The sequence below is a fragment of the Triplophysa rosa genome, linkage group LG9 (assembly GCF_024868665.1).
Source record: "Triplophysa rosa linkage group LG9, Trosa_1v2, whole genome shotgun sequence".
In the NCBI taxonomy this organism is placed as follows: domain Eukaryota; kingdom Metazoa; phylum Chordata; class Actinopteri; order Cypriniformes; family Nemacheilidae; genus Triplophysa; species Triplophysa rosa.
Genome location: NC_079898.1, coordinates 27,064,547 through 27,077,971, shown reverse-complemented (window position 1 = coordinate 27,077,971; position 13,425 = coordinate 27,064,547). Strand labels below are relative to the sequence as shown.

The window sequence follows — 13,425 nt, the reverse complement described above, 5'->3', positions numbered from 1 at the left end:
CATAGAGAGAGACACACACACACACGAACGAACGAACACAGAGACACAAACACACAAACAGACACACACACACAGAGACACACACACACAGACACACACACACACATAGAGAGAGACACACACACACACACACACAGAGAGAGAGCGACACACACACACACACACACACACGCACAGAGACACACACACATAGAGAGAGACACACACACACAGAGAGAGACACACACACACACACACACACACACGAACGAACGAACGAACACAGAGACACAAACACACAAACAGAGACACACACACAGAGACACACACACACACACAATTGAGATGAATAAGCTGACATCAGTGAAGGTTTTGCATCAGAGTGAATCAGTGAAGTTGTGAATAAATGTTTAATATCAGCTCTCATAAACACAGAGACATCAGAAGAATCTGTGTGATTATTGCTCAATATTTCATATCAGCGTTCGTGACCACTGCACCAGAGAGAGCATTAAACAACAACAGAAAACACCAGAAACACACATCTTTCCTGGAAAGAGACGACAATTGAACACAAAATGATTGTTTAAATGAAGCCTAACTCAGATCTCCTGAGCAATCCTAGAGAAACCTCTGAGCAACAGGATTTCCCGCTGGGATGGAAACACGGTGCAGTGAGAAGGTTCTGGAGGTCTGAAGTGTTCTGAAAGCTGAATGGGAATGTAAGTGTCTCTAATGACCTCTAGATACAAACACACCTCACAATCAATAACACACATGTACGGATCATTCATCTTCTGTCTGCATGTGCTGTGTGTGCATATGTGCTACATGTCACGTGTTCTGCAGTTGTGTGTGTGTGTGATATCACACATGTGTTTCAGCTGTGGTTGAGTGATTCAGTCTTCAGTTGTGTAATGAAGGGTTCAGAGCTCTTAAATTAGCCCAGCGGAGCGACTGGAACCACACACTCAAATTAAACCCAACAACAGCTCTTAACTGGCACACACAACCACAATCAGACGCACAAATCCTCCAATCACAAGAACATTAAACCAACCACACAGATCCTGTTTCTGCTGGAACATCCGTGTGTGTTTGTGTGCGCACATTTGTGTGTGTGCGTCTTTGTGTGTGTAGATACGTGCGTGCATTTGTGTGTGTGTGTTTGCGTGTGTGTGTTTGTGCGTGTTTGTGTGCACGCGTGCGTTTGTGTGTGTGCGTGTGTTTGCGTGCGTGTGTGTGTGTGTGTCTGTGTTTGTGCTTGTGTGTTTGTGTGCACGCGTGCGTTTGTGTGTGTTTGCGTGCGTGTGTCTGTGTTTGCGTGTTTGTGTGCATGCATGCGTTTGTGTGTGTGGACTTGGTTTTTATATGTTAGTGGGGACCTAAACCTGATTGATCTTAAAAGAGTGTTAGAAATGGAAACAAATACTCAGTATCATGAAAACAAAAAGTAAAATATTCAACCTTTAAATTGTTTACAGTTGTTTTAGAAACACATCCCAGTAAAGAGGCCGGTTGTGTTTCAATCCTACTTACAGTCTCTTAAGAGCTGTCAGGCCGTGAAACGCAGCGGAGGCGATTCTGCTAATGAGATTACTGCCGAGATCTCTAAAGAGACACAGAGAGAAGAAAATGAGACATCAGTGAGACCGATTCAGAGTTTTTGTTTGACAACAATTACATTATTGCATGTATTTAATACAAGGGATTTATTTTGTATAATATAATTCTTTATACATCAGTGCTCTCTGGTTCTCGAATCTGATTGGTTGATATTCCGCCAGGATCATCACGGGAACTGACCGTTGAACCGCTTCACTGACTGTTTGTGTCACTCCGCCACTAAACTAACTGGGACTATGCTGTCCTCGCAACTGCGTTACTCTGAAGAAGTTAAGATTGCTAGCAAACAAACACACGAAGCAGTTTATCCTTTCCAGAATGTTTACTTCTGTGATGCTCTCTCTCTCTTTTTTTTGTAAAACTGGCATACAATACACAAGATATGAAATTACTCACTGCACATTCATTCGTTTGGTATAGCCGACATATAACGCTGTGTACATATGTGATGCGATGGGACTTTCTTTCATTATCACCATATCGATCACAGTTTAACTTCCAAGAATCAATATTGTGTTAACACATAATATGAACGCTTACAGATAGTAAATAAACTTACAGGCATATCTTTCTCCAAGCAAAGATTGTTCGCGTTGTGAACCGAAACTAGGTGAATGAGATCTAAATCTCAACACTGCGCAAACTTCAATACTTAAAATGGCCACTAGGTGGCGCACATACACCATGATAATTGGAACACACTTGAGTGAAACTAAACGTTGTCAGTGTTGGCGGTGTCTCTTATCCATTTATTCACAGCGCTCTGCACTCATTGTTTAAAAAGATTACAGAGAGGGTCTCGATCAAGATCATAGAAATGGGATTAACACATTCTCAGTGAGTTGCCTTTTAAAAGTCTCTCAGCACAGCGCAAATTTAAAAGAAGTGATTGTTTGGATTTAGTAGCGGAGGTTTAACTGTTATGCTGGGCTTGGATTCGTGGCGGAAGAAAGTAGTTCCCCATTTCCTATAAAACCGGAGGGGTTTAAAGACACTCCGACGTTGTTTCTGGTTTATCTACAAACTTGTGCCGTCGAACTGATGTATACATGCAATATCGCTCTCGTAGTCGTGTTCTTATATCCTCATGGCTGTGATTAGGCCGGAGGCAATAATCCGGCCTAATCACAGCCATGAGGATATGTGAAGTGAAGTGACCTATTTGTCAAGTGTGGTGACCCATACCCGAAATGTGACCTCTGCATGTAACCCATCCAGAGAGTAGTGACCACACGCACAGCAAGTGGTGACCACACGTACACCCGGAGCAGTGGGCAGCTATCACTGCAGCGCCCGGGGAGCAGGTGGGGCTGGTTGTTACCAGCCGGCCCTGAGGATCAAACCGGTAACCTTCTGGTCACGAGTCCGAGTCTCTAACCTTCAGGCCACGATTGCCCCGTGCAATCGAACACTACATACACGACTACTCGAGCGATATTGCATTATCATCATCATCTTCCTGCTTCTGATGATTTCACACGGCCCAGGGCATACTTCAGGTGTTTATTCTATAACTTCATGTGAAGTTCACACAGAAATATGCTGGTCGTACACAGAAATCTCTGAAGCCTCTCAGTCGCACTGCAAGACCAAACACACTAAAAATACACAACATTATATCACAAGTGACTCCTCTGAAGCCAAACCAAACTTCCTGAAATTGTTTGTCAGAGTTTCCTGCGTCTGATGGGAGTGACAGAAGAGCTGCCGGTCCTCAATACACAACAAACTCTACAAGACTCCTTAACATCTTTTTAGATTTAATTCTTGTGTTTATCTGCTGTGAAGATATTAATAAAATGCTCGAGAAACATTTTGGAGAAAAAAAGATCACAAATTTCACATATTTCCCAGTCAAAACCCTGAAGGCACTTAAAGTATTTATTCTACTATTAGTTTTCAGAATAACAGTAAATTCTATATGATCAGAACTATAGGAGCAGATCCTCTGGGTGCTGGAGACATGCTGATATACGATATGTTTTCGGACACAGTAACTCCAAAATAGAATGTTTTTGTAGTTTAGCATCATGAACGCTTCCCACTCATCTAAAATCTCTAATAAAACTTTTCATACTGTAAGGATTGAGAGTACAATCTTAAGCTTTTTCAGACTTGTGTCCTAACATGTCCTAATGTCTAGATTTATGTCAGAGTCGCACAGAAAAAGTGTTGATGTGTGTCTTCTGTGGTGGGAGGAAGAGTATTAATGGAGTGCACATGAACAAAATCAACAGTCTGTGAATCAGTGTGACGGAGAGCAGAGCTGATGTTCACTCGTTAGTAAGCATCCAGCCGTGTGTAAACCACACTTCAGAGGCCGATGAACTCAATAAAACAGCAGCTCATGTTGAGAATGTTCACCATGTTTAAACAAACCAGAAAACACGCGCCGAGTTCATCTGATCGACAGCTTCCAACTTCACCACAAATAAAACCTAAACAAAACATGATTACTATAGTAAAAACACTGTAACCACAAACTCACCACGGTTATAGAAATGGTAGGCAACCGACCCCCAAAAAAGGTGCTGTGGTTTCTCCACTTTTACTGGAATAAAACCCAAGGGTAATTTCATCAGGGACATTATGTCCTGTATTCCAAACCACAGACAAAGAATAAACACAAATGATGCTGTTTCAACAGAAATCTGACTGACGGCAACACGTCCTGCTGAATTTCTCATCAATAAACACAAACACAACTCTGCGTATCAGACAGGAAAACACAGGAGTGTGAAAGGTCGGCTTTGTATCTGCTATGACATCATCACTGTCTACTTCCTCTTCCTGTTTGCCTCCAGTGACAGTAGCTACTTCCCAATCCGCATACTGTCCGTCCCAAATAGAATTCAAAAATAGAATTGGTACGTCCCAAATCATAGTATACTGAAATGAGTACTCTCAAAGTAATTCAAAGTGTGATTCCATGGACACTTAACGGCTGATATTACCCACAACTCAAAGTTTAGTGACGCAACACTGCATTAATAAAATGTAATAAAAGATGCTTCGCTTAATGAATAAATGTAAGTATACAGAAAACATTACAGACGGAATAACGATTGAATAAATACTTAAATGCAGATGTATTTTGATGTTCGTGACAGTAGGCAACAACGGCCACTCCCATTTCGCGTTAGTACAGGTACATCTCAAAAAATGAGAATATGGTGAAAAAGGTCAATATTTTTTGTCACTCATTTCAGAAAGTGAAACCCATATATTCTATAGATTCATTACACAGAGTGAAATATTTCAAGCCTTTATTTCTTGACATTTTGATGATTATGGCTTACAGATAAAGAAAACCCAAAATTCAGTGTCTCAGAAAATTAGAATATTACATAAGATCAATAAGAAAAGATATTTTAAGCAGAAATGTCAGGCTTCTGAAAAGTATGTTCATTTCTATGCACTCAATACTTGGTTGGGCCTTTTGCATGAATTACTGCATGAATGCGGCGTGGCGTCAATCAGCCTGTGGCACTGCTCGGGTGTAGTGGAAGCCCAGGTGGCTGTGATAGCGGCCTTCAGCTCTTCTGCATCGTTGGGTCTGGTGTCTCTCATCATAGAGTCTCTGTGGGGTTCAGGTCAGGCGGGTTTGCTGGCCAATCAAGCACAATACCACCATGGGCATTTAAGCAGCTCTTGGTACCTTTGGCAGTGCGGGCAGGTGCCAAGTCCTGCTTGAAAATGAAATCAGCATCTCCATAAAGCTGGTCAGCAGAAGGAAGCATGAAGTGCTGTAAAATGTCCTGGTAGATGGCTGCGTTGACCGTGGACTTCAGAAATCAGTTTTCATTATCTGTAAGCCATAATCATCAAAATGTCAAGAAATAAAGGCTTGAAATATTTCACTCTATGTGTAATGAATCTATAGAATATACACTCACCTAAAGGATTATTAGGAACACCATACTAATACGGTGTTTGACCCCCTTTCGCCTTCAGAACTGCCTTAATTCTACGTGGCATTGATTCAACAAGGTGCTGAAAGCATTCTTTAGAAATGTTGGCCCATATTGATAGGATAGCATCTTGCAGTTGATGGAGATTTGTGGGATGCACATCCAGGGCACGAAGCTCCCGTTCCACCACATCCCAAAGATGTTCTATCGGGTTGAGATCTGGTGACTGTGGGGGCCATTCTAGTACAGTGAACTCATTGTCATGTTCAAGAAACCAATTTGAAACGATTCGAGCTTTGTGACATGGTGCATTATCCTGCTGGAAGTAGCCATTAGAGGATGGGTACATGGTGGTCATAAAGGGATGGACATGGTCAGAAACAATGCTCAGGTAGGCCGTGGCATTTAAACGATGCCCAATTGGCACTAAGGGGCCTAAAGTGTGCCAAGAAAACATCCCCCACACCATTACACCACCACCACCAGCCTGCACAGTGGTAACAAGGCATGATGGATCCATGTTCTCATTCTGTTTACGCCAAATTCTGACTCTACCATTTGAATGTCTCAACAGAAATCGAGACTCATCAGACCAGGCAACATTTTTCCAGTCTTCAACTGTCCAATTTTGGTGAGCTCGTGCAAATTGTAGCCTCTTTTTCCTATTTGTAGTGGAGATGAGTGGTACCCGGTGGGGTCTTCTGCTGTTGTAGCCCATCTGCCTCAAGGTTGTGCATGTTGTGGCTTCACAAATGCTTTGCTGCATACCTCGGTTGTAACGAGTGGTTATTTCAGTCAAAGTTGCTCTTCTATCAGCTTGAATCAGTCGGCCCATTCTCCTCTGACCTCTAGCATCAACAAGGCATTTTCGCCCACAGGACTGCCGCATACTGGATGTTTTTCCCTTTTCACACCATTCTTTGTAAACCCTAGAAATGGTTGTGCGTGAAAATCCCAGTAACTGAGCAGATTGTGAAATACTCAGACCGGCCCGTCTGGCACCAACAACCATGCCACGCTCAAAATTGCGTAAATCACCTTTCTTTCCCATTCTGACATTCAGTTTGGAGTTCAGGAGATTGTCTTGACCAGGACCACAACCCTAAATGCATTGAAGCAACTGCCATGTGATTGGTTGATTAGATAATTGCATTAATGAGAAATTGAACAGGTGTTCCTAATAATCCTTTAGGTGAGTGTATGGGTTTCACTTTCTGAAATGAGTGACAAAAAATATTGACTTTTTCACCATATTCTCATTTTTTGAGATGTGCCTGTATGTCCCAGTGCGTGCAGTTTTACTACTCACTGAATATACTTTTACATGACAAAAACACTACATACTTTAAGGGCATAGTATAAGTAGGCGAATGGGGACGCGGCGAGTCTGATGACAGATCCCCGTCTCACAGGACAGAGAGATGAAAACCATTAAGAGTTCATCTTGATTGTCAACATGCTTGAGGCAGCACATGTGATGATGATAAATATATTTGATTTATATTGATTAGTACTGAGGCAGTACCGTGGTAAAACCCTGATGGTACTATAAGCCGATGAGAGTGTTTGACATTCACACAGAAACAAAACATCGGGTCATGCCCTTCACATGATTTCATCTGACGGTGAAGCAGACAGAGACTTCTGAACATCTGCTGAGAAGATAAGAGTTTGATTTAAAGAGTGACGACACAGAACCCATCACAGGTCACAGAAGAGACGTTCTAAACACATCTCACACTTCTGTCATCATCTGTCCAAACCGCTCACACTTCACAAGACAAGGAATATGATGTTCAAGTCTGAAAGTCCTACGGGTTTGTGTCAACATGAGGGTGAGAGATTGACTGAAGCGAACACGTCTCACTGCATGATGATGTCACACACATGAAGAAGTTTCCATTTGCTCTCCGTGTAATCTCACTGATGCCCAGAAGAAATAACTGAGATATTAAGGAGATCTTGATTGATTACAGTGAAACACAAACCTCATGGGTCTAAACTAGAGGCATTACAATGCCTGAAACTAGAAGCAGATATGATTTGGAATAACTTTTTTTCTCATTAATGTTGATTCTCTGTGTTATATTAATAAATGCCAAACACTGCGAGTCGATGATGATGATGATGATGATGATACTCACAGTTTCTCCAGAGCTCTCAGGCCGCTGAATGAGTGATTTCTCACCGCTGAGATCTTATTGTTGCTCAGGATTCTGAGGAGAGAAAACAAACACAAACCCATAAATACAGATCAGCTCTGGACATTTTTAGGATTTACACAAACACACACAAACAGAAAAGAGGAAGATTTATATGACGTGAAGCGTGCCGTAAATCTCCTGATGGTTTGCAGCAACAACACTTTCTCCGGGAACAGAGCCCTTAAAAAAATCACACCTGGTTATGACCGCAGACGTCTCGTCTTCTTTGATCTTTTGAAATAATAGAGACGATTTCACTATAGCTTTTTTGGGGAAAATAACAATGGAAATGGAAATGATTGCACTTATTCTCTCTATACACACGTACTGCAAGTGTGACAGTAACTGGGAGATTGTTGTTTGTGTAGTTTTGTGTGTCGTTGTGTAAAGCGTGAGGTCTTATACAGACATCTGTCTAACGTCCAGGAAACAGCAAGAAAAACATAATTGTACAAAATGTAAACAGTGCATGCCGAAAATCTAATGTCCTTCCAACTCTCTATTTACAATATCAATAATGTTCTGAGAGAGAGAGAGCAAATGGTTTATGTCTTTGCAGTTTTTGTGTGTGATTGCTCCTGGACACACACACACACACAGAGAGAGTCTCAGATTTTCCCATATACAGTATACGAGTATTTGTGTTGAAGTTTGACGTAGAAAAGATGGTCCTACTAAAGCTGCATGATTGTTTGTGTGCATTTATGCGTGTGTGTGCTGTGCGTGTGTGTGTGTGTGTGTGCGTGTGTGTGTGTGTGTGTGTGTGAACACTGCTCACTTCTGTTTGAACATAGACTACATCAGAAGCAGATAGTGGAGTAGCTCCTGTAGCAGCACATGATGTGGATCAGATCTTTCAGTGCTGTGTTCAGGTCATGTGTTGACAGCTGAATGTGAGATTCTGTGTTTTAACATCACGCACGCACGCACGCACGCACACACACACTCCACCCAACAGCTGCTGGATGTCCGTCCCTGAGCTCCGCCGCACCTCAACTCTATTATTATATGAGCGACAGAATAAAATAAACTGGTTTCAGCGTTCCGCAGGCACCAATCACAGGAAGCAAGCGGGCTAAAGATCACAATCTGAACCATTACAAACATCCCAAAAGATTTCTACCCTGCACTGCTGAAACCCTCCGGCCCGTGTGTTTTTCTAGAATATCAGGTTACCGGGAACATCTAACCAAAATAACATATTTCACATCCACGAACGTTGACCTTGGACACGCGGGACATGATGGAGTTTGTGTTTCAGGAGCTCGGAAACATGCAGACACACACATGCAGTTAAACAACTGAAGACACACACACCGTTATTTTTACACATGTAGGTGCTTAGCAATTATTTGTGGGTGTGTTGGCACATTTCTTGAAACAGGTGATAATAATGTCAGAGATGAAGTCAGGTCAGTGTGTCTCCATCAGCACATCCTCAGCTCTTTAAGCCTTCAGCGGTCGCTCTGCTGTGGGGTCACACAGAGTTAAAGGTGCCCTTCTTTGGCTGTTTTTGAAGATCTGATGATGTTTTCTGGGTGTTTGACAGTGAAGTTCATGCTTCTAGTTTAAAAAAATGCCTTATTTCAAGTCTATTGTTCACCGCTGTCCCTCTTCTCACAAAACCACTGGATTTCTTCCGGTCTATATAAAGTCGCTCCTTCCAAAACGCTCTGATTGGTAAAGCTGACCAGGTCTGTCGTGATTGGTTCCCCGCTCAGAGTGTGTGTGAAGATGTCCCACCCACACCATATCGGCGAGCTTCCGCTTCTCAGGCTGTGATTGGTCGGTCCCCTCTCAGTGCACGTGTGTTCATAAACTGGCCTTTAGCAATAAACAGTAACAATGGCGTCAACTTCAGTGAATTCTGTTAAAGACAATATCTCGCTTGGCATTGAACTTTGACCTTGATCATTTAGCAGATATTATTTATGCTCCAACAGCAACATTACACACTAACTAAAGGTTTTAAATTGCCGTCACGGGGAACGGCACCTTTAATAAAACTCGCAAGAGCTTCTGTGTGTGAGTGCGTGTGTGTGTGCATTTGTGCGTGTGTGCGATTGCATGTGTGTGTGTGCGTCTCTGTGTGTGTGCGCACATGGAATTAAAGTTAGTTCAACTGAAATATGATCAGCAAAACATCATTAACCATAAATGTCTGTCATACATCAGAACTATATGCTGCTTTCTCAAGACTGACAGGAGAAACATTTAAGTGAGCTCTTCATTTACTTGTGTTGTTATTTACCCTCGATGTTGTGATAACTTAAACACATGAACACAGAATGAGCCATACGGTTTGGTACAAGATCACTATTGTGACATCATCCAGCTGCTTTAGCTCCAGTTTTCTGTCACTAGACCTACAGTTAATCAACAGAACAGATCAATGTACAAACTGACACGGACATCTTTACATGCATGAAAAGAAACACACGTGTACAATTAATAATAACGCCCCCAAGATAGTGCATCCTGAGGTTTTGAGTGACAGTTTTGACTTGATATTTTCATTGTTAATGATGCTGTTATGAATTATTATTGAGGTGCCTGTTTCTTTGTGGTGCTGGTCAGTAAATTTCACCTTCATTTTATAAAAAGCTGCCAAACATCTCAGAAAAACAAAGTCTGAAATGACATAATGTTGACTAAATGATGTCTGAATTCTCATTCTTAAATCAACTGTTAAGACTTACAGATCTGAATATATAATCTATAATGCATGCAAACTCTGTTTAATACAGATCAACTTAAAAGCACAAATAGAGCATGATTATAAAATATTGTTCATCATCTAACAGAGAAAACATTGAGGTTTCTTGTCATTCGACTAATGAATGAATTAAAGATGAGAATGTGCTGAAGATGTTTAATGGAGTAATGATGGCAGAATAATGTTTTCAGAGTTATGACGGAATGGTGAACATCATTAGATGTGCATGTTTTCCCCTCCACCCGCTCTTTATTTATTCAGTGCTCAGAAACAAAAGTGTGCCGGAAGAAGTCACGCCGGAATTATAAATGTGACGCTTCCTAAAGTGGGAAAAGATTTCCTGACCGACCACAACTTAAACAAACAAATGCAGGACTAACTTTTTAAACACACACTAAACTAAACTACTCCATCACTTTCCTGTCAATCAACTTTGAGCCCTAACATTTTAATTTTCCATTACAAAGAAATTGCTAGTCTTTAATCCAGATCTACTTCATTTCTGTCTCTGGAGCTCTAGAGAGATATCACAATCAGGTTTAAGACTGTCTGTGAATGAATGGAGAGTATAGAACTGAAAGACAACATTACGGAAACTGAAGAACATGATCAGCACATGTGTGTCCTGTAGATCTGGACCCAGACAACATCTCTGTAGTCTGTGATACACAGCCGTCGTCTTTCTGTTGTGAAACTTCAACAACCTGAAATCTTGCCTGCGTCAGAATGATGTCACAGCACAGCTGTCCAAACAGTAAAAGCATTCTTATTCGTTTACAATAAAGCACACTGTATAATGTCATGCTCACTACAAGCCTCCGTGTACTTTGGAGATTAACATCAGATGTTCTCAAAGGGATCCACGCCATGAGAACTACATACATCTCAATACATATTTGATGCTCCTGCCACCTGTGAGAATCTAAGTCTGTCCTCAGTCTCATTATGGGGCTTTTAAATCTCAAAACATCTTTGTAACAAGGTTTTCTAAAACTAACAAAAAAGCTTCTTTACTAACGTTTAAGCATGGAAAGCAGAAAGTAAGAATGGCTTTGCTACAGTTTAACAAATGATAACAGACCAAACAACCTACACGTTTACTATAATAAAAATCACGGTAAATGTTTTTAAGGGCACAGTATGATGAAGTTACTCACAGTGACACGGTGCTGTTGGGTAAAGAGCTGGGCTGCATGGTTTCCACCAGGTCCGCATCGTCACAGACAACTTTGACGCGCAAACTCTGTCTGTTAAATCCCTTTGATCTCTCGGAGTTGCAGTGACAGCTGTCAATCATCAGATCGGGACAGTATCTGTTGCTCAGAGCGCATCTCCAGCAGCCCATGAGCGCGCACAGCACGAGCAGCGCGTTCATTGCGCACGGAGTTTCATCTATAAAACACGTTATTTCACCGCGGGTAGATGAGATTCTCGATCATGTCACATCAAGAAAGGAGCTCAGTGGATCTCTGGTGATCAATAAAGACACCTGTACATGAAGACTCCCCAGCACGCGCCATGCGTAATTGGCCATATATCACCGCTCAGCTCTGGCACTCATAGCAACCCTGCACTATACTGCAGTTTACGCGGAGTTGCTTCAGGTTTGCATCCTTAATGCTTGCCGTTTGGTCCTTATTCATCAAGAACAAGGAAAGAAAAACGTTTAATCCAATGCGCGCGCCGTCACTGCGCGTTTCTGCGCACGTGAGGTTGTGTTGAGTTTTATAAGTTTGTCCTTCAGTCAACAGGTTGAGTAGCCGAGCATGGTGAGGAACCCTGCACTCCACAAACGACCTGAAAGAAAACTATCCAAACTTCTGACGGCATTTCCTACTATGGTTGCGGCGTGGCTTATAAATATTCATGAAGAACCCCAGTGGACCGCGCTGATTCGCTGATAGTTGGCCGTTGAAAGGCGGGCGCTCCACTCGTTGACTCATGAATAATAATAATAGAACTGGAGGCGGGACTGAAACTTCCTCAGAAACTTAATCAACTTCCACATGACCGCCACAGCACTGCTTGTTTTCTCTAAATGAAGCATGACAGTGTGCATCCATTCATATCTGTCGATCTGTATATTTATACTAGTCATCATTGAAATGACCTCTAAATGATTCAGGTTTGACATCATAACTGGATTGTCTGTAAATGCAGTGAAAAATAGCAATGAAATAAAGGTGACTAACGTAGGGCGGAGAATGAAAAAAGGAGTTAATAAATAGACAATGACGAGATTCAGAGAGACCGTTTCCTGACCCGATGACCGTTCAGTATTTCCCATCACTCCCTGTATGACAGCCAAACATGAGGCAGCGCTTCTCTACTCGACCGCCGCCAATTTCTCATTATCTCTCCATTTTTCGCTCTCTCTCTTTAGTTCTCTAGGGAAACGCAAGACATAAAGAAACATTGTTGAGTTGTGCGTTTCTTTCAGGTTCTCCTCTGGAGGAGTTGTTTGGACAGATGTGCTTTCACCTCACTTTAGGATAGTGAAGATCTTCTCTCGTGAGAGAGAGACGTCATCATCTGTAGTGATAAATGTTCTCATGAAAATGGATTCAGACGGTCTCTCTGCACTAATGACGTAATGAGATACTCAGCAAATATGTTCTCAGTTCAGTTAAACACACAGACCAACGAGTTAAGCGAAGATTGTGTTCAAATCATATTATCTCAAAACAAGTCTTCATATATTAGTTGAATATCTCTTCATCTCTGTTTTGTTTATAGGATGTCAAGTGTTTTTACTAGAAAACAACAGGTTCTTTTTTCATTGTTCAGTGACACTTACAAGAGGCATTATGATGAAATAAAAAACGAAAATAGGGAGAAGACACGTAAACATCAGTGAGAAGAAAACCACACGCACATCTCCAACATACACCACACACGAGTGGTGAGTGCACTTGTTTTATGTGTGTTCACTAAGCAGAAAACTGTGATGAAGGGTCAGATGATCTCTCACTGAAGCAGAATGTTTCTC

General features: G+C 41.7%; 1 protein-coding gene across 1 annotated transcript in view; it reads right to left on the bottom strand.

Annotated features, from left to right (window-relative positions):
* LOC130558764 (adhesion G protein-coupled receptor A2-like) overlaps positions 1-13,179 on the bottom strand; it is a 25,956-nt gene extending 12,777 nt beyond the window's left edge. Inside the window, exons 1-3 of the mRNA XM_057341366.1 lie at positions 11,594-13,179; positions 7,661-7,732; positions 1,519-1,590 (exon numbers count right to left, since the gene is read on the bottom strand). Coding sequence (XP_057197349.1) covers positions 1,519-1,590; positions 7,661-7,732; positions 11,594-11,811 — 362 coding nt within the window. The 5' untranslated portion in view covers positions 11,812-13,179. The remainder of the gene's footprint in view (positions 1-1,518; positions 1,591-7,660; positions 7,733-11,593) is intronic.
* Positions 13,180-13,425: the final 246 nt, after the last annotated feature.